Here is a 22912-nt window from a genome sequence, read left to right as displayed (position 1 = left end):
CCGAACGAGCTTCTGAATCATTATAAAACACGAAAAAATAAACAGACTAAGCAATTAAGCTTAGTAAGTTTGTATAACACAGAATTAAACTTACCATTTAACCACAATTTAGGTAAGTAATTCAAAGCATAACACAATTCAATTTGGCCAAAGCCTATCATATAATCAATAACCAAGTTAGCCATGTATTCATATAAAAACTGAGAATCATGTATGAATTCAACAATTATTAAATTTCATGTACATGTAACATTTATACCGTATATCCGTATATCATATATAGATCATTTTCATATAAATACCTGTACTAGTTCGTATCGAACTTGTATAATCTTGTAATGACACTATGCCCATTGAACCACTTAGAATATCGTTAGATACGTGGGTAGCACACACGAGGTGCACTAAACTATAGTCCGTTAATTCCTGTACATATATGCTCTTACGAGCTATAATCAGTAAGTTCCTCCGAGCTGAACAACGGTAAGCTCATACAAGCTGAGAATCGATAAAATCTCACGAGTTGTAAATCAGTAAGCTCATACGAGCTATGGTGGGTCCGTAACACATGCAGGACCTCAACCAAATCGGTAACCCTAATGAAATGTCATTTATATCCTACGAATTCTTATTGTTTAAACGGGGCTTAGTATTCTTCGTACGTCGTCAATTATGCGTTCAATAATCATACATACTAATTAAACCATTCACATACATATATTTCAATTAAAGTATATAAGTACTCCAATTAATTATACGAACTTACCTTAAACTCATACGGAGAAATACAATCGTTTAGTCCACGACTTTATCCTTTCCCCTATTTAATTCTGAAAGTTGTTTTTCTTGATCTATATAATAAAATTTAACTAATTTAAGCATCATTCTATTCAATTTAATCCAAAATTCATGTCATGAAAAAATTACCATTTTACCCCTATACTTTTGACTTTTTTACAATTTAGTCCCTAGGCTCGTAAAATAAAATTCACGCAATTTCATCCACACCTAAGCCTACCCAAATTATATATGTTCTTATATCAGCCCATATATTTCACAAATTCCCACATTTACCACACAATTTTCATATTTCACAAATTAACCCTTAATTGACAATTTCAATAAAAATCACTTAACAAAAGCTGTTTATTTAACAACAAAGATTCATTTTATTCCATTGAACTTCAAAACTCTAACATATTCATCACTGGAAAAACTCAAACTATTTAATAGTTTTGCAAACTATCCCCCTAGTTAGCTAGGTTAAGTTACAACGATTCCAAAAACATAAAAATCAACAAAAACAAACACCAAATTCACTTACATGCATGAGTTTTCTTGGCTGAAAATTTCAAACTCTCCCAAGCCTATTTTTGCTGAAAATTTTGATGGTAGATGAACTAAGGATGATGGCCTATTATATTTTATTTAATTTATTCATTAATTGCCTATTTACCATTTTAACCTTACTTAACTTTAAAATTTTCATAATTGTCAAGCCATGCACATCCACTATCACCTTTAATGGTCTAATTACCATATAAAGACCTCCACTTTAAAGTTCTATAGCTATTTAACACCTTTAGCTAATAGAACACAACTTTCACACTTTATGCGATTCAGTCTTTTTTCACAAATTGAGCATACGAATGGTAAAATTTCTTAATGAAATTTTTATACTATAATACTATCATGCTGTAGATATTAAAATAATATTAAAATTAATTTTTTGACTTCGAATTTATGGTCCCAAAATCATTGTTCTGATTTCATTGAAAACAGATCGTTACAACTTTCCCCTCTTTAGGAATTTTCGTCCTCAAAAATCTTACCGGAAAATAGGTTAGGGTATTGTTTTCTCATAGCTTCCTCGGGTTCCCAAGTAGCTATGACCAGATCTCTAATCCACCATGATGGCAAGCACATTCTCGTTAATCAGTTACAAATGGTAAGAATATTTTTTTTAATAAATTTCAATTTTGTTTAAATTTTTTATTTTATTGTTATACTTTAACTTAATATTTTGTACATTTTTTACGTAAATAGGCAGAATTTTGAATTTTACAACGCTATATTCTTAATCTACCCAGTCTTCCATCACTGTTGATCGAAACGTAGTTGAGGGAAGTCGATTTTTGGCACGTGGCCCTTGGAGATCGAGGGTGTAAGTTGGACCAAAAACTCGTAAGCGTGTTGGTAGAGAGGTGGAGACTCGAGACGCACACATTCCATCTTCCATGCGGCGAGTGTACTATCATTCTAGAGGATGTGCATTTACAGTTAGGGTTACCGGTGAATGGGTCGGTAGTCACTAGGTCTGTTTACTCTGTTGATTGGGGAGGCGTATGCGGTGAACTTTTGGGTTCAGTTCTGGAGACGATTTATGGAGGTTGAATCGAAACGAGTTGGTTACAAAAAATTTTGTGGGGCTGGTTGAGGATTTGACTGAACTCGAAAAAGAATGACACGTTCGGGAGTACATCCTTTAGATCATCGGGGGTATCCTAATGCCGAAAAAGTCATGAACACTTGTCCATCTAAGGTGGCCGCAGAAACTTGTTGACTTTAGAGAAGCGGGCGAACTCAGTTGGGGGTCTACCATATTGGCGACATTGTACGGGGAGATATGTCAAGCGACGCAACCACGAAAAAACAAAATTAGTGGTTGCATTTTACTACTGCAGTCATGGGCATGATACCAGTTGCCATTTTTATGTCCTCAAGTGAACTACTCATATTATGAACCGATGATTATTTTAATGAAATATCAGATCAACCTAAGCTTAAAAAAATGTAAAAATTTTAAAAACTAATTTTACATCTGAACCGAGTACTCCGAGTTTCAATTATGAATCAATATGCATAATGAAATTCGAATATAAAATTATTATTTAAAATATTTTCACAATTTAAAATTTTGAACCCTATACCCTAAAATAACTCTAAACACAAAACCTTAATCTCAAAAAAACCCTAAAACCCTTAAAAATTCTAAATTAACTCTAGAAAACCCTAACTGAAAACCCTTCCCACTAGAAACGTTTTTCTTGACACCAAGCGAAAAGAGCTTCCCAGTTGAAAGTATTTTCCTTAAATCAGCCTATTTCTATAATTATTTAAAAAAAACGATTTAATTTAATAAATTTCAAAAAATTTAGACATTTATGAGTATTTAAGTGTCGTAGACATATTAAAATAGGAAAAAAGAATGAAATAAAAAGTAATTTGTGGAAAGGTAAAAGCTTTTTATATTCGGTGAGGAAAAGGACAGCCAAAAACAGAAAAAAGTAGCGGTCCACTTACCTTTTGCCATAGCCCCCATTATTCTAGAATTCCTTCATTCCTTACTTGCACTGCGCATTTCTTCTGAATTTCCTGCCTTTCATCTTCACTTCATTTCCCACTCAATCTCAGGTTTGCTCCTTCTGCCCTTCACTTTCTTCTATTATTGTTATTTTTTTTCGATCCTTATGCCATCTTTGCCCGTCACGGTTTTTTGGTTATTCAGGAAAACTTGGTCTTCTTTTTCTCTCAAACTGTATGTTCTGTATCATTTTCTTTAGATTATAAACTACTGTATGTTCTGTATCATTTTCTTTAGATTATAAACTATCTTTTGCACTTTCACTTTCCGATTTTGAATTGTCAACTCTGAGTTGTGGTTCTGCTTTTGATTCTGATATCTTTGAAGGGGGGGGGGAGGTTAAAGTCATTTACCGTTGTGTTTCTCATAGCCTCTGCTACTGTTCAAACTCAAGACCATGTGAAAGATTTTATAATGAAAAGTTACTGTGTGTGAGAGTAGCTGTAGAAACCATTTTGTTTGTCGTAGTCACTTTGAGTATTGGTTTCCTGATCGATCTGCTTGAAAATCTTGCTTGTGGATTTTGATGGTCGGTGCCTTTACTTACTACTAACAGTAACTTTTAGTGACTGAAGCTAACCAGTTAGATCTGTAACAATTGATGACTCAATTAAGAACTGCAATGAAGTTTTAAACAATTATTATGTTCTGTTTATGAAGTTTTAGAAAGCTTATGTTTTCCCAAGTACCAATTTGATTTAGTATTGCATGAAACTTTTGCACTCGTTTCCGTTATAATCAAGGCCCTGTAATATCTTCAAATTGTCTTATGGTCTGATTGTGTTCTATTATTAGGTCAATCTAAAGTATGGCAGACGAAGACATTCAGCCTCTTGTTGTTGATAATGGTACTGGAATGGTTAAGGTGAGAGCAATATGATACTTATTTTCTGGTGCATGTGTTTTTTTCACTTTAAGTCTGAAGATTTAAGAACCTCACTTATTTCCTCAAACAGGCTGGGTTTGCTGGAGATGATGCTCCTAGGGCTGTCTTCCCTAGTATTGTTGGACGGCCTAGACACACAGGTGTCATGGTGGGGATGGGACAGAAAGATGCCTATGTGGGGGATGAGGCTCAGTCTAAAAGAGGTATTCTCACATTGAAATACCCTATTGAACATGGTATTGTTAGCAACTGGGATGACATGGAAAAGATCTGGCATCACACTTTCTACAATGAACTTCGTGTTGCTCCTGAAGAACACCCTGTGCTTCTTACTGAAGCACCTCTCAATCCTAAGGCCAACAGGGAGAAAATGACGCAGATAATGTTTGAAACGTTTAATGTTCCTGCCATGTATGTTGCAATTCAGGCAGTTCTATCCCTTTATGCTAGTGGGCGTACTACAGGTTTGTAGTAGTATGATGATTTTTCTTTGGACAATATGATTCTCCTCAAAGTTTGATTGATGATTTGTTGACAAGCCTGTTATTTCCAGGTATTGTGCTGGATTCTGGGGATGGAGTCAGTCACACTGTTCCAATCTATGAAGGTTATGCACTTCCCCATGCCATCCTCAGGCTTGACCTTGCTGGACGAGATTTAACAGATGCTTTGATGAAGATCCTGACAGAGAGGGGTTACTCATTCACCACAACTGCTGAACGAGAAATTGTACGCGACATCAAGGAGAAACTTGCTTATGTGGCACTCGACTTCGAGCAGGAGCTTGAAACTGCAAAAAGCAGCTCATCAATTGAGAAAAGTTATGAGCTACCTGATGGCCAGGTAATAACCATTGGAACAGAGCGTTTCCGTTGTCCTGAGGTCTTATTTCAACCATCGCTTATTGGAATGGAAGCTCCTGGAATTCATGAGACCACTTATAACTCCATCATGAAATGTGATGTTGATATTAGAAAGGACTTGTACGGTAACATAGTGCTTAGTGGTGGATCCACCATGTTTCCTGGTATTGCTGATAGAATGAGCAAGGAAATCACAGCTCTTGCACCAAGTAGCATGAAGATTAAGGTGGTAGCACCCCCAGAGAGAAAATATAGTGTCTGGATTGGTGGGTCTATTTTAGCTTCTCTTAGTACATTCCAGCAGGTATGCATTATGTTTCACATTGCAGTCACAAGCTTGTTTTACCTTTAGTTTGTCTTTCATCTACTTTATCAGAGGAGTGACTTTTGCATGCCTAATGTAAAAGACTGAAGGGTTTGAGAAAAGAGCATCACGTAGCACTGTTAAATACACAGAGAAACCAAAGAATGAAACATAGAAGCGTTTGCTAGAACAACATTTTGAAAAAAGGAATGAAGTAGGTGGGCTGAATGTGCTTTGCGTCTTACGTTGAATGCTTCTGATGATAATGTTGTTCCCATAGATGATATTCTGCTTTTTATGCTTGGATTGGTTATTCAGAGTTCAGACAATGTTACTCTTTCAATTAACTCCAATGATATGTTTTGTTTGCATTGAATGTAGATGTGGATATCAAAAGCGGAGTATGACGAATCTGGGCCTGCCATTGTTCATAGGAAGTGCTTCTAGATATGAGCTTGTGTTCTTTTGCTGTTACCTTGTGCATTTTATGGTTTGGCTTGGTTTTCGTTTTGTTTTGTTTGTTTTTTTATTTTCGTCCATCGTGAATGTATGAGATATGGTTTATAAGTATTGTTATATGCTAGCATGCTTTGTAGTGTTTACATATAATTATTTTATCCTATAATGATAGGAATGTTGCTTGGTTTTAACAATCATTTGATTCTTTTTTTCTTTTTTTGCTGAATTATAGTTTTAAGCAAGCGAAATTGTTAAAAGTATAATCCTTGGAAAGCTTGTGATTTCTAGTATATAAATCATTAGACATTGTGGGGCCGATGATGTGGATAAGATTGTGAAGTTGGTTCAATATTCTTAATTTACCCAAAAAGTTTAGTAGTTGGTCTCCATTGATGATTGTTTGCAATGATAAGAACCAAGTTTTTCCTGAGGTTTTAATTAAGAAAAAGAAAAAAAAGTTATGGGCTACTTGTAGCGTGTAAGAGAAATTTGAATTATTCAATGCTCTCCCATGTAGCTTAAACTCATGGAATTCCTGTGGATGTGAAACTTAGAGCAGAATTAGGAAAGTGTCCAATTAGAGGAAAATAAAGAAATGTGAAGTTGCTCCAATTGGAAGATGACTTAAGCTGTCGTCCGATATAAAAAAAAAAAAAACAAATAATCTTCTCTTGAAAATAAATAAATAAATAAGCTTTGTTGATTTCTGGATGAATACCTTCAATTTGAAACTACTACTTTTGACATGACAGTTATTTTCAGTTTCACTTCATAATCTCCTTTTACCTACAAGAAAGAAGGATGGTGCTGCAGAGATTTATTCTCTCAAAGTCTTTAAGATTTGGGATCACACATGGGCAATGCTGATCCACAATGACTAATGTGTTTCAAAATTACTATAATTTACGTAGGAAAAGGATTATGAATCAAGTAAATGTTACCTAAAATAACAGAGACATTGAAGAAGGTGCACATAAGTAAGGGCGACTATATTTGATTTGACAGCCAAAATAACAAACCCTTCCTTTATACTTCTTATAACACTACAATCAACAAATCTGGGAGACTTCTTTTTCGGAAAAAATTGAGAGATTAATTGCAAAATTCCAAAGTAAAAGAAAGAAGGAGAACTACATTGACTACCAAAAAAATTTTAAGTTTTGAGTGAAAAATAATAATATTTCGTCATACAACTTACCAGTCCTTTATCATCAGTTGAGGCTTTGAAGGTAATCGTAAAAAAATCAATTAATTTTCTTTTTAAATTATTTGCGATAAATATGAAAGTCGAAGTATCATAAAATTACAGGGTAGAAGCCATGTTGTTTCTCAAGAAAATCATAGTGATGAAGCTACAGGATTAATGACAGTAATATACCAGTTTATGATAGAAAAAAATTGTACCAATGGTTTATGATGTCTAGTAACTAGGGAATCTCACTCATTAAACAAGTACACGCTTTTACCTCGCAACCAGAAGCCGCTTCACCATGATTGATATGTTATAGTCCCTGTCCCTACTGAACTCAAAACATTCTAATTTCCACGGATCCCTGCTTTTCACACAGATCCAGTCTCCTTACTACTATTTTATAAATTTCAAGTTTCAGTTCTTTTGTCTCAATTAACCATGATTCTGACTAATTGATGACACGCTTGACATCATTTTAATTTCTCCGATTTCTAAGAAAAAAAAAAAAAAGGTTTCGAATTTGTCAATTACAGAGGAAAATGTAAGAGCGAGTTTACCCTACGCTACGAGGAAGAGCATCCAAAGCTGCTACGCTCTCCCCTGGGGCGCCACTGGTTGGGAAATGTTGTCAACGCATTGGTCGAAAGTTTCTTCCGACGATGGAGATGGAGAAAGACAAGTAGAACGGCAAGTGGGACAAGAGAAGTGAAAAGACAACCACTGTTGGATGCATTGTACATGGAATCCATGCTTACACTTGCCCAACACTTGAATCCTCTCTCCCTCACGAATCCAGACAAGCAGATAGCACATTCAGGCTCTGCTCCTACCAGCTTCATCCCCGTTGAGTAAACCAGTGTTGAAGCTTCAACCATGCGTGCTGCAGCTGTTTCTGGGACTGGCTTTCTCTGCTCAAGCTGTTGTTGGGTTAGGGGAAGTTGGTTGTTGCGAGAATGGCCTCCGCCATGTAGGAAGCAGCGGATGGCAGCGTTGAGAGCCAGAGAGCAAATTAGAGCACAGAAGAGAATGACTAACCCTATGGCTGCGTTAGCTTCTAAGCCATTAGAGTTGGAGTAAGGCCGCCACCTACATGTTGAGGTTGAAGTGGAAGACATCTGTGGTTCCCCGGAAGAAAGCGGTGGGGACATGTGGACTGCAGGTGATGGTCGCATTCAGTTTTCCTAGTATTTTGATTTTTTCCCACTTTTGTTGCCGGTTGTAAAAACTTCTGAAGAAGAAAGTGTTGGATGTAGGGTGTGACAGGGAGGGAGAATGCGAAGTACGAGTAGAAGAGAAACGAGGATGTTTTATAGCCTTATTTTAGCACATCAACTAGTGGGTCTTAGTTCACCAATGTAACATCCAAATAAGAGATAAGTGGCTTGAATGTTTATGATGTCAAAAGTAATAGTCTTAAATGAGAAGAGATGTAAGCGCTTATCCTTGTACCAATGGTTTTGAAGCAACTTCATTAGCTAATGGACGATAGTGATGATTGAAGTTAATGTTGTAAAGTTTGTTAGGATAAGTGTACATCTGCTTTTACACAAAGTAGACCCCATGGAAGGGCCTACGAAAAGAAAGGGTAATGACAAGATATAGGGTTTCCAAATTCAAAGTGAATAGAGATGCTGATTGGTGTTTCTTTAGTTGTATTAGTGGAGTGCGAGAGAGGTGTGTCTCAAAAGAATTCATGAGATACGTAGACGAATTTTCGTGTTATTTTTAAATTATAAATTGTATTTATATATTTGTATATAAAACTCACAGGTAGATGGAGTTATGATTTTGTGGCATAGAGGGGGAAGAGAGAGAGAGAGAGAGGAATAAGCTAAGGTCCACTGGAATAAATTAATGAAGATGAACAATATGGCATGGCATGGCATTACGGCAGGACGTTGGCATATATAGACAATTACAATCCACAGATGTCATTCTGGTGTGCATGCAGTAGCCACCCCACCAGGCCCACCGGCTCCGGTATTACTAGAAATTTAAAGCAAGAAGTTAAAATATAGAGGAGGATGCATTGCGTTTGGCCGTTGGCCTTTGCCTCCAGGCAACTGGACAATGTCATATGTACATACGGTGATGAATCTAGCGTTGGGTGGAAGTTGCTTTCTTTTCTTGGGACTACAATAATTTAGAGTTAAGTTTCCTTCTGGGTTGATCTTCTTCGAGTTTTTACCCATTAACATAGCAAAACAAAATAATTGATGTGTGCTGCCCACTGAACTACATCCCATCTCCCGGCGCCGCTAAAATGATGCAAAGCAAAGTACACGACATATCTCCTGGTCACTGTAATATAAACATAAAATAGATAATATTTTTCATAAAAGAAAAACAGACAAGGAGGCTAAATTCTGTAAACATGCCTTTCTTTTTAATTGGCTATATAGGTCGTGTTTTTGAAGATTTAATAAAATAGATTGATTTTGGAGACAAAGTGTGAAAGCGCACCCATTTAGACGCATTTTCCTTCGATGATCATTTCTCCAACGGTAAAAATTCAAACGCGACAATGATAAAATTTTTAAATAGCCCAACGGTAACTTTAATTTCCTATAAATACCAGACCATTTTTCATTCTTTTCATTCAAATCCAACTCTCTCCAATATCTCTAAACTCTCAATTTTCTCAAGATTTGTTAGAAAATTTCCAATAAATATGTATAAAAATATTATAGTTCTATTTTATAATTTTGTAAATTATTCATTTCGATTAATTTTTCATGAATGACAAGTTCTCTTATTCGTTTCGATGATAAGCACGTTTCCGCTGCTCAATTGATAATGGTAAGGAAAAATTTTAAATTACGTTATTTTCAATTAAGTTAATTCTAAAGTTTTTAAAATTGTTTTATTTTGTTGATATAAATAGGTAGATGATTGTGTTTTGGAAGGGTTCATACACAATTTATTAAAGAGAGCACCTAGTGAAATTTGTGGTTATTTTCAAGATGTGGAATTCTTACATGCGTCTCGTATGCTTGGGGGTTGTAAATTGGATCCTATACTTATTAGCGGGTTGGTGAAAAGATGGAGACCTGAGACACACATTCCATCTTCCATCGGTGAGTGTATAATCACACTTAAGGACGTAGCTTTACAACTCGGTTTCCTTGTGGATGGGTCAATCGTTATGGGGTAGTGGTCGTTCCCGGTAAATAGGACCTTTGCAAGACATTTTTAGAAAAGGTGCCGAACAAGTTTCAAGGTGGCCGGATAGAGATGAGATGGTTGTAAGATAATTTCAAAGGCTTTCCTCCGAACTCGACTTACATCATCAAAGAACAATACACCCAAGCATTGATATTGAGGTTAACCGGGGGCATTCTAATGCTCGATAAATCTCGAAATTTAGTACACATAAGGTGGCTACTACACCTAGTCCAAAAATATGGTTGACTGAGTTGGGAATCAACTGTATTGGCCACGTTGTACAGAGAGTTGTTTCGGGAGACGAAACTAGATAAGATGCCAATCAGTGGTTGCTTGCTCCTGTTGCAGTCATGGGCGTGGCGGCGGCTACCATTTTTACGTCCCTAAGTGGACGCCCCTTATAAATTCTCATTGGTGGCAAGGTAAAATTCATTTCATAATAATAAATAGTTACCATAGTAAATGTTGTTTATTTATTATATGTTTGAATTAACATATTGTTTGAGTAGGTGAAACCATGGCCGAGTTATGTGGGACTACTAGAGCAGTTTGAAGATATCCAGTTGCTATTTGGTCAATGCTCAGAAGCTGATGTTAGTTATTGAATATTTCAAACCTATAATAATTACGAAATGATTTGGAATTTTAAATTTTGTAGATAACAAAAATTATAATTGTGCACTACAATTTGAATGAATGTCATACTTTGATCTGGATATCGTAGAATATGTCCCGTTCGAATTTTTGGCCATTCGGAGTATGTGAGACGCGGAGGTGCCATTGGTAGTTTACGTGACGGTAGAGATGCACGAATCGGATTGAGTGATAATACACAAGCTTGATTAGGAGAGGAAAATCGATAAAAATTTGTGGGAATTCCATGAAGAATATATCGACATTTGGGATCGTAGTATGGATTTCATACTCATTTGCGAACCTTTCTTCACACTAGACATGACAACCTCTATGGAGCACATGCCATGGTTTAGACTCGCCAACAAGTCATAGCTACTGTTGGTAGGGACGAGGAGCAGGCAAATTCGTTCGAAGAGGCCACAACGACCGCCTCAGCATCATTGGTTTGGAGCAAGTTCTACGACGGGTTTGTCATCGGCTCCAACCCAACAAGGGGCACTAATGCTTGCGTCCCATCCCTGTCAGTTCCCTTCATATAATTCTTGTTCCTTTCACTAACCTCATGTATTTTACACAAGCACCACATTATGCACAACACTATGTACCACTGCAACATCCTGCATCTACACCTCCTGCAGGTGTGTATTTCGTGGCACTTCCGTCCCGAACATATTATGCCTTAATGTAGACATCGATGTGGACATAAATGTTGACATCAATGTCGACGTATCCGCCAACAATAATGATTCTTGGATATTATGCGCAACCAAGTTATGCGATATCATACAATTATTCGCCGATAGTTTCACAAACACTTACTGCATCGTTGTTTTATCAAGGTGGCTCATCATTGCAACCGCCTTCTTGTAGAATAGAGGAGACACGAGGGAAGGCTAGGATGACACCGTACTTAACCACGAAAGAAGGAGATAGAGACGAAAATAAATACAGAGGTAGAGATGAAGATGAGGGTCGAGATGAAGATGAATACGAGAGTCGAGGTGAAGATGAAGATGATGATCACGACGAAGAGGAGGAGCCAGCACCCAAATTTGTACCTTACCTGTAAATGTCAACCACCACCTTGTGGCACACATTCGGCCCAACAACACTGGTGATATATTTTTCATTTACTTTTTGTAATGTAAATATTGTAAGACCCTATACCCAGCCTGGTCGCCAAGCCCGAATATCAGGATGCCACATCACCGTCTCATGCCATATACAACAAGTAAAAGCTCATTCTAAAGATATGTCTTCCATTTTAGTATTCATATAGGTTTTAAGTCAATCTTACTCCTTAGTTATAATTGTTACATGCTATTCATACATCAATTAGTCTTATAATAATAGTTAATCATGCATTGGGACCATTAAGCAAAAATTCTAAAACTATCACGTAGGTATCGATACTTAAGGTGTGGTATCAATATTTCTCTCAAGTGGTATCGATACCGCTTGGAAAATCGATACCAAACTTGCATTATGTTTCTCGCACAAAAATTCCAAAGTCTAAAAAATTATTGGTACTTTTCGAAAAATATTGATTATTTTACCCCAAGTTTCGATACTCATGATGAGGTTCAATATCAAATTACGCTATTGACTTTCTGCTCTTTCAAAAATCATAAAGGTTCAATATTAAAACCTGAATATCAATACCTCTATTCTAAACATAAAAAATACAGCAATTTCAAACATATAACTCATACCAATTAGTGTCTAATTATCATGCATCATTCATTTCATCAAATGGGCACCAAAGTGTCCGAAATAACAGTCCAAAACTTCATAATCATAACTAAGCAAAAAATAATAATTCAAATGTAAAGTCCCTAAGTCCTAAGGCATAATAATCATGTAAACAACTTAAAAGTCTCAGCAAAACTAGCATATAGTCTACCGCATTGCCTTATTCCCGAAACATAAATGAATAGATAAAAACACCTATGAAGTAACACAAATACTTGCTTGGATCACTCCTAGAGAACCATACTGATCGCATTGGCACACAACTAATCTGCAATGGGTAAAGAAGAGAGTGGGTGAGCTTAACAAGCTCAGTGAATGCCTAGAAAAACTACCATGCAAACAATTCATCAAACATTGGTGAAGCATATAAGTAGCATAATTATAACAGCCTCAACTTAGTTGACACGATTTACATCTTTTGCATATTCAATAGCCTATTTACAGAGTCAACATATACACATTCATGCATACATCACAACACATACAAACATATTTACAATTTAAGATAATTTGGCACTTGAGCTATGAAATGTAAAAGTGGGCACTATCACCACTCATCGGATACACGGATCTCCAACACACCACCAAGACTCATAGAGTCAAACATGTCCCATAAGTGAAGCATATATCTAACACTTTTGTTATTTCCCCTTACATGTCCCATTGAATGGAGCTTAGCTCACATTCCCTTATCCCTCCAACATGTCTCAAGGCCTCAATGCCCAAAATCACATATACATATAAGTGAGTACTCACAATCCTATGGCATGCCAACTATATCCAATGGTCTCAAGTGTCACAAGGACAAAATATCCGTTATTAAACACATATACATTGCTTACCGATTTCCTACTCATTACCACTGTAAATTTGCATCATAAGCACAATATTATCACTAACACTTAGCTTGCTTGACATGTTCACATATACAATTCCACAATAATAATCATGAACACATAACACATGTAATGACATATCATCGTAATACATATTTTCACAATTCAACGAGCACATAATACACAAGTTAAACATGAGCACAAGAGAACTTACACTCGAAATCTAGAGTAGGGATTTAGGCTACAACTAAATTCCCTAACAATGCATTGAATCGTGTCCACAAGCACTTAATCTAAAGACTCACCAATTCGCTTTTGCCGAAATGTCGAAAGTTCAAACTAGCCTTTCCTAGCCCGTAGATGGTCCTGGCAAATTTAGAAATTCAACACTACAGTTCACACAACAACAACACATTCAGAAAATAGCTAAGGACTCACCACAAGCTACCAAAAACATAAGCCTAAGCTATGTCCCTATGTAATCGAAACCTTTAACATAGCAAGCTTTAAATTCGAATATCTCAGTCTATACTCAACCTTTTTGCCTAAAACCAATTCCGTTCATCGTATACTTCACCTACGGCTAATTCCTAACCTTTAAACTTAACAATTCATGGTATCGACATTTTTTGACAAGTTTTGACTATTTTCACGAAAATTCATTAAAACCCAATAAATCTTCAACAAAACTTCAAAAAAAATTTTAGAAACCTCTTAATCATGTTAAAACCTATTGATTAACAATTTGAAATCACATTTTTACTCGAAAATCCAAAATTCACCATTAACAACCCTATTTTTGGCTTTTAAAACATGTGATTTACCGGCTAAAAATTCAGTTTCAAAGGCCTAATAACATTAAAAACTAATGGGTTGACGAATGGTTACCTTTGATGGAAGAAAAATGAACTTTTGTCGAAAACCCGAAAAACTCATATGTAAGGAAGATGATGATTTCAATGAGATTTTAGGATGTTTTCTTATAGATTTATGAAGGCTTTGGGAATGATGGGAATCAAAGTAATATAGTTTGGGAATAAAAAAATTAATTGAAAGAGTAAGAGAGAGAAAGGGACGGCAACATTATGGAGAGAGGAGAAAACTATCATGAAAATAAGTTGGGAATGGGGTTTTTAAGTTGGTTTTTAAAATTTGGTCTAATTGCCTATTAAAAGTTCACAATTTTGACTCTGTTACAAACCAATCATTTTTCTAAAATTAAAGGTCCTTAAACTTATTTTCAAAAATTGATTTGATTTTCTAAAAACCATAGTCAAAAGCATTACCGATAAACCATGTTGTAAAATTTCGAACATTCTAAGGTTGAAATTTCTAAAATACCCCTAAAACTCGTAAGCCCTATTTTGGGTGTTACAAATATAATTGATATTAATAAAATATGATTATTTTTTTATATTTGTGTTGCAACTCATAATTCTAATTGTTAAATTCTAATCTATATTGTACAGAATTTGCTATCTATAATATTTTATATCAAACTTTTAATGATAATTTTATAAATATTTAGAGGTAAATTATTACACTTGGATTAACCTTGTGTTCTGAGACGCATTATCGCATCCTTGACCCCTCAAATCTATCTACAAACTTTCATAGTTTCACCCTTAAAACCCTAAATAATAAAAACCCTAAATCTTGAACTAAAAACAATAACCGTAAAAACCAACCATAACCCTAAAAAACCCTAAAAAATTAATGGCTGAGGAGAGAGAGTTTGAAAGCGTGCCCAACTAGACGCACTTTCACAAAATCAGCCTATTTATTTAGATTTTTTTTAAAAAGGCCTATATGGCCAATTAACAAAAAAATGGAATATTTAGACAATTTAGCCTAGTATTACATATACTTATCATGATTAGTTAGTAAGTTTGTTAGTCTGTTAGCTTAAGTTTATTAACAGTTAGTTCTTTTATCAACTGAGTTACCTTTCCTTATATAAGTATTGTAAATTTCTTTTCATTCATTGATTAAAATTTAGCAATGAAAATTTCAGCAAAATTCTTCTCTTCCAATAAGGTATCGGAGCAAGAAAGTTAGTGATTAATCGTTCATTTCAACTGTTTCTTTGTTTTCTTGTGATTTCTTCCTAGTCACACACTTCGTTTTAGTTTTCTTGAAGTTCTTTTTAAAGTAAAATACTTTCATTACTGAGCAATTCATCAATGGGGTTAATCCTTATCATCTTCATCCAACCATTTTGTTCAACCAAATAAAAAGAAAGAAAAACAAAATATTAAAGTTTAGCCCAAATGTCCATTTACAAAAACCCAATATTTAAAAAAACCCCAATTAGCCCAACTAGCCTAAACCAGCAGAGACCCTAGCCCAAATACCCCTAGCCCAATCAGACTCAGCCCAAAAAGCCCAACACTCAATAGCCCACTACGTTTCAGGAAACAGAAACCCTAGGGTTTTTAGCTAGCCTCCAGCGCCGCAGCCAACAGTAGCCTCCAGCGCCGCACACCTCCACGCCACGCTCCTCCGTACGGCTGTACCTACAAGAAGGACAAACAAACGCAACAAAGCAAAAAAGGCAAAGAATAACAGAAAACACAGCAGAAAAGAGAATTTTTTGGGATTTTTCGGTATTTTTCTTTTTTATTGTTATTCTTTTATTTTTGGCTATAAAAATCCAATTGTAACACTGAAATGGGGGGGGCTTTTACCCATATATTGAAATACAAAACAAAAAAAGAAATCAAAGTTTTAGGTAAATATGAAAGTTTGTCTTGTTTTTCCCTTTCCCTTTTCAGTTTTTTGATTCGTTCTTTTTTTTGTATACATAAGCGAAGCAAATAAAAGAAAAAGAAGAGTTAGAGCTCATACCTGGTAGCGCCTTTGGATCTGCGCGAGGAGGAGCCAAAAATCCCCTAGGGGTGCAACTCCGATCACCGCTGACAGTGTAATCGTGGTGAGAGCGACGGAGCCCTCGAACGACGCAAAAGCTAGGGCCAGAAACCCTAGCAGAGTTTTTCCTTTTTTTTTCTTTCTGTTTGTTTTTAAGAAATAAAGTAGAAGTGTTTTTTTAAGAAAAAATTTTGTTTTAAGTAACAAAAGGAAACGACACCGTCTGATAGCCCTCGACCCGTGCGGTGACCCGACCCAAGGGAAGGATCCGCACGTTTTGGGTTTGATGGGATTATTGCGCGAGCGACCCTTGCATCTTTGCATGTTCTTTTCAAATCGATCCTTTTTACCTTTTAATTTTGCCCCGCGTTTTTAATGATTGTCTCATTTCAGTCCGTGCTGCTGAGCCACGTTTTGGGAGGTGGGATATTTCCAATATGGCCCCCATGTTATTCGCGCATTATACTCTGGCTCTCCGTTTTGTTTTATTTTTGTTTTTTCCTTGTAATTTAGTTTTGATTTCGATGTAGTCCATTAATTGATTCGTTTATGATTTATCAATCTGTTTAATATTTTTATGTTAATATTATTTTTATTATTTTTGCTTTATTTTTTTCTTTAAACTTTACTTATTAATTTATCGACTACTTATTATCCTATGATTTAAATTAAGTACTATTTTCATATTTTTCTTATTTAGCATATACATATTAGTTAGTTTAATTTTTTTCTTTTCTCTGTTTATCTTTAATTGGTTTTATTTTTTATATTTCTCTTATATATTACCTTAAACTTTTACATGTTTATTTGGATTTTCTTTATAAATTATTATGTTAAGTCGCTTCGTGTATTATTTTAATTTATATATTAATTATTTAAAAATTTTATCCTATACTAATGGCTCTAAATCAATTTACATTAGCCATTTAAAACTCATTGTCATGTACTATTTTTTTTACTTATTTAAATTGTTTTTATTTATTTTAAACCCTATTTTATTACATATTTTGTTTATTTCAACCTCTTGTATATATGGATATATATATTATTATTTATACTAAGGTTATCATTTTATATATACGATTTTTCCAAATTAATACATATATCGTTTTATGTATTTTGGTTTTCTTTAAGATTTATTTAGATACTATTAATTTATGTGGTATTTATTTTAACTCTATTTTGATTTATTTCAAACTTTCACACATGTGTATTTATTTTTTATATGTGTATATATGTGTGTATATTATTGATTTTAATTCATTAGCTTTTAAATGTAACATTTACATATAAAATTGTTCTTATAAGTACGGTATTATTGGTTTATTAATTGCTCATCGTTCATTGGTGTGCATTTCAATTTACGAATCACCATTTCGCTTTGTACTTTATTCTTCCATTGTTTTATTTATTCAAAAGATTACGTTTCATATCATTTAAATGTCAAAAGCATTTTTATCCAAGAAGCTTTCAAAATAACGCGACACTCGGAATTTGGGATCCTCGAAAAGATTGTGTCCTACCTTACTGGATTCCAATCTTCCTCGGGATCTAAGAGACCGAATATCCTTTTTAATTAAAACATAAATGAAAAGCTTATTCTCAAGAATTTGGTACGTGGTGTCCTAATGCATTGGATATGACATATTGTTTTCTCGAGACGAGGATTTTTCTAACAAATGAAAATGAAGAAAATATTCGATATTTAGGAATTTTGTGAAATCGAACCCTAACTTATTGGGTTTTGATTTTCTCATTTGATCTAAATAATCAAATATCCTTCTCAAAATGCACAGGTTTTAAAAGTCAAACTTAATTTTGAGGATTTGAAATGTTGCACTCTAACTTACTGAATGTGACAATTTATTTCCTTGAAGTAAGTAAGCCTCATTATCCAATTCATTTTATTTGGGATAAAAGGGTCATATTTTAAAATATTTTCAAAGTTTCGACACTAAGACATTAAACAATAGATTCGGTACCAATTTTGGGCGTTACGAGGGTGCTAACCCTTCCTCGTGCGTAACCGACTCCCAGACCTATTTTCTGAAATCTCACAGACCTAAAATTTATTTTTAATGGTGAACCGATCACACCTTCATAAAAGATCGGTGGCGACTCCCATTTTATTTTCAAAGTCGATCCCAATTTTCATTTTTAAGTCGACAACTAAACTTTTTTTGTTTTTCAAAAAAAGTGGCTTCGACAAAGTCTAAGGAAGAAAAGTGAATTTGAAAAAAGGTAGAGCAAAGAAAGAGTTGAAAAAACAAAGAAACAATAAGTTGTCCAATAAAACTAGACTGGCTTTCTTGCAATGTTGCCTTGGCTTGAAATTTACCATGTTGTTTTGTACCCATTTTTTATTAGGGAATTTAGGTCTTTTAACCCTAGCTCATGCTTTTACCCTAGAAATGTCTTGTATAAAATAGAATTTTAGGTTTGGCTAGGAGAGGAGAGATGAGATTAGGAAGTGTTGGAAAGAAAAAAATTTACATTTGAAGAGCTTTCTTTAGTTTATAATCATCAGAACATTCAAATCTTAGTTCATTTATGGATTGCAACAATTTTTTCAGAAATTATTTATTATTACGTTTTCTTAGTTTTATTTTAATTTTCTAATTGCTATGCTTTCTTTTCATATCTTTTATGTTGCTTGCTAATTCACAATAAGCTAAATTATTTTTGTTGTTGGGAGATTCGTAGGTTAATGGATTAGTAAATCAAATAGGATTAGAACTTGATTTAGAAAAGATGAATATGGTTTAATTCTCTTGAATTGTGCATATGCGTTAATTCTAGGTGATATTTAAGTTAATTGCAATCTTAAGGGAATGTAGGTTGAGAGCTTGCTACTTGCTTTACTTTAATGAACTACTTAGAGGTCAAAATTAGTTTTAATGAAAATGACCAACTGAGGATCACATTGCCCTTAATACGAGATTGGTAAACTACTAAATTACTTAGAGGTGTTAAGAAAAATGCAACAATGACTCTTGTGTTTTTAGCTCTTAGCCTAAATCTAGAGGTGCATCCATTTCATTGATTCTAGGTTGGGGTTAATCCTATATAGGTTACTAATTGCCATTAACCAAATATGTTCTTTATTAACTACATTAGTAAATTAAGGTTGAATATTAATCATAACTTTGGATTTTATCTTGCATTTATTGGTCAAACTAGAGTCAATGTTGCGATAACGCAACACAAGACATCACAACGACAGTCAATGTCCCGACGAGGAGATATACAATATAGTAATGACGCGACGTGTTCCCCACACAAAGAGGTTTCTTCTCTTATTTAAATTTTCCTATCTTTTCCCAATTGAACTCTGATTACTCTAGAGATATTTCAGTCAAATTAATCCTCTAATTTTAGTCTATAAATAAGGCCATAACAACCATAGAATAGGTGAATATAACACAACATTAGAGAGAAAATTTAAAAAAAATTCTGAGAAAGCTTTGAAGGAGTTTTGTGTTTTAGCCAGAGAGCTTTGTTGGTTTGTCTTAGGATTTCTCCATTTTGTACTCTTCGATTATTTGCTCATTAGTGAAGTCTTCTGTTGCCCGTGGTTTTTTATCCTCTTCATCGATGGAGTTTTTCCACGTAAATATTTGTGCCCAATTTTCTCTAAATGTTTTTATTCATCGTTAATTCGGGCTATCCTCAACAAACTAGTATCAGAGGTCAGGATTCCACAATCAACTCATTTAGAGATGGTGACAATGAGATTCGATATCGATAATTTTGATGGGATCAAAAATTTCACTTTATGGCAAGTTCGGATGACTACAATTCTAGTTTAGAATGGTCTGAAGAAGGTCGTTACAGGGTAAAAACACGCGGATTCGAATAATTTAGAATGGGATGATCTTGATGAGAAGGCTTTGTCTGCAATTTAATTGTGCCTCACGAATAATGTGTTGCAAGAGATGTTGGTGGAGAAACTGGCATCTGTCTTATGGAAGAAATTAGAAGCCATTTGTATGACAAAGTCTCTAGCAAATCAATTAGTGTTGAAACAACACTTGTACACATTCCATATGGCTGAAAGAACGTTCATTAGGGCTCACATCAGTAAGTTTGTTACTCTCTTAAATGACTTAAAGAATGTTGAGGCTCATATAGATGATGAAGATTAGACTATACTATTATTGTACTCTTTACCCCTTTTATATAAGACTTTCAATGAAATTCGAAGCTGACTAAAACCCAATGATTTTTAAATATTTTTATGAATTTTTAAATTTTTTAATTGAATCGTATGAATCGCTCAAAACCTTATGAATCATTCGAATCGATTGGACTGTACGAATTAGACAAATCAATAAGATCGATGAATTAATAGCTTTACCGATTCAATCGTCGGTCTGATTCTAAAAATTTTGCTTCGGGTATATTTTAATCTTCAGATTTTTACTCTATAATTTGACACAGACAAATAATCAACCGAAGGCAAAGCATAAGGATGGAAAAACCAGAATTGCCTAATGAATTTCAAATCGGTCCACTTAGAATGGAGTGAAATTTTATTTTGAAAAATATATGAGGGTGGGGTGGATTTTTTCTTTTGGATAGTGGGCATGGATCGTGTCACACCCTTATTTGGTGAGCTGGTTCGGTTCGAGAGACTATGTTGGTGAAGACTGCCTAAGTTGTGAGACTTAAACCAGTTAAGGTTGGTAACTTCGTGGTGAAGTACTTCGTACAACTTCACCAAGACTACGGAGTTCTACTTCGCGGATAGCAAGTTCATGATTAGGACAATAACCTTATTAGGCGAACTTTCTCGCCAATAAGACCACCACTTGTGTTTTTGTGTCACTGCTAATGTATGTATCATAGAGAGTGAGACACATTTTAGTCATCTAACGTCATAGTGAAGATAACGTGTTAGTAATTAGGACACTTAGAGAACCTCATGGGATGTGATTAATTAGTGGAAGCGCGTGAAAATGAGTAGTGATTAAAGTTAATCTTAAGTGATATTTGGATGTGAGTTATCTATAAATAAGATAGCATGTTATAGAGAGAGACTATTGTTTCATCTTCTCTGCTAGACTTTGTTATCATCGAAGAATAACTAGAAGAGTTCTTCGTCGATTAAAGAAGGTGTTGTTTGTGAATCTTATGAGAACTTCTATCTTAGTTGTCTACTAGTAAACTCTTAAACCTTTCTTTAAGTTTTATCAGATAGAAAGAAGTTGTTTTAAAGAGGTTCAGTAGGATTTTCTTTTGGATACTAGATAGGAGAAAGTTCCATCCAAAAACTATTTGCATGTCTACAGATTCATGTTATTTCATAAAGTTTTAGTTGTTTTTCATATTTAAAGAGGTCATTTTATTGTTTTAGCCAAAGAAATGGGAGAAGGTCCCAATACCAAAGGGAAGTAACTCGTAGAGTAGACAGATCTCTAGGTAAAGTATTCTAGTAAGTTCTTTTGTACCTTGAATCTGATATCTGTGTTATTCATTTAATCTTTATCACATTAAAACCATGCAAATGGCTTTGTCTTTTGGTTCTGGTACTCGTGTTTAAGGAAACATGTCCATAAAGCTAGTGCATGCAAATGAACTTGTAGCGCTCTATACCTGGGTCCGATAATCGGGTCGAGCGTGGGGTGTTAAAGTTTTATTGGTATCAGAGCTTCGATTTAACCGATTCTCAAAAATCATCATTAGTTAAACCCCACAATATATGTTTCATAAATCTAGCTGGAACCTTCATAGCATTACTAACTAAATTCGTATGTTTAAGTGAAGAAAGAGAGACGGAAGATGGCGAAAAATGCAAGGAATGCTGAAGGGGAGGATGTAGAAAGCAATACCCATGCACCAGTGAGTAACCTTACGCCTTTTGTTAGCTAGAAGTTTTGGGGACAAAGGCTAAGTACGCCTTGATCAGCATGATGGGTCATATGATGAGACAATAGTTCGACCGGTACATTGGAGTTGCCTTAACCTCATCCCATAGACACCGTGACGAATCTGTGAGACCCAAGGAGACAGTAGGGACGACGAAAGTTGCATCGCCAATAAACCCTGCACCTCTAGTCTCAACTGTAGCAGTGCCTAGAGGGGACCTGGTGGAAGTCATCCACAAGAAAGGTGCCAAGGAGTTTAGAGGCGGTAAAGAGGACGATCTAGTCGTGGTAGAATACTGGTTTTGTTCAGTCAATCGTATAGCTGATGAGCTACAGTACTCCCCAATTGAGAGTTTGAGATGTGCCATCTCCCTGCTTTAAGATAAGGTGTATTAATGGTGGACCACAGTAGCTAGCATTGTCCCAAGAGAGTAGGTGAATTGGAACTTTTTCCTAAGGAAGTTTAGAGAAATATTCATTAACTAACTCTTCATTGAACATATAAAGGAAGACTTTCTGGAGCTCAAGCAAAGAAGGTTGATTGTATTTGAATACGATAGGGAGTTTATTCGATTAAGTAAGTACACTAAGGACCAAGTTCAAGATAGGGTGGGCTTGTGTATTAAAATAAAAAGAAGATTATATAAGAAACTTAGGGTACTGTTGTTTGCCCTTGATTTTAGAGATTTTGTTGACTTATCTACGAAGGCTCAAAGAATA

At 34.9% G+C, this 22912-nt stretch overlaps 1 protein-coding gene and 1 pseudogene across 2 annotated transcripts; one reads left to right on the top strand and one right to left on the bottom strand.

Moving 5' to 3' along the window:
* Positions 1–3252: 3252 nt before the first annotated feature.
* Positions 3253–6070, top strand: LOC105791274 (actin-7). Of its 2 annotated transcripts, XM_052634603.1 has the most exons (6): positions 3308–3414; positions 3509–3538; positions 4160–4229; positions 4321–4714; positions 4804–5417; positions 5799–6070. In XM_052634603.1, the coding sequence occupies exons 3-6, from the start codon at positions 4173–4175 to the stop codon at positions 5862–5864; spliced, it is 1131 nt and encodes a 376-aa protein (XP_052490563.1). In that variant the 5' UTR covers positions 3308–3414; positions 3509–3538; positions 4160–4172; the 3' UTR covers positions 5865–6070. The 2 variants fall into 2 exon arrangements, with proteins under 2 accessions (XP_012474740.1, XP_052490563.1); XM_012619286.2 differs by lacking the exon at positions 3509–3538 and having other exon boundaries at positions 3253–3414.
* LOC105791275 (RING-H2 finger protein ATL79-like) lies at positions 5915–8421 on the bottom strand (annotated as a pseudogene).
* Positions 8422–22912: the final 14491 nt, after the last annotated feature.

Source organism: Gossypium raimondii, chromosome 8 (assembly GCF_025698545.1).
Source record: "Gossypium raimondii isolate GPD5lz chromosome 8, ASM2569854v1, whole genome shotgun sequence".
Taxonomy (NCBI): domain Eukaryota; kingdom Viridiplantae; phylum Streptophyta; class Magnoliopsida; order Malvales; family Malvaceae; genus Gossypium; species Gossypium raimondii.
The sequence above is the reverse complement of the archived record's forward strand: the minus strand, read 5'-3'. Positions and strand labels throughout refer to the sequence as shown.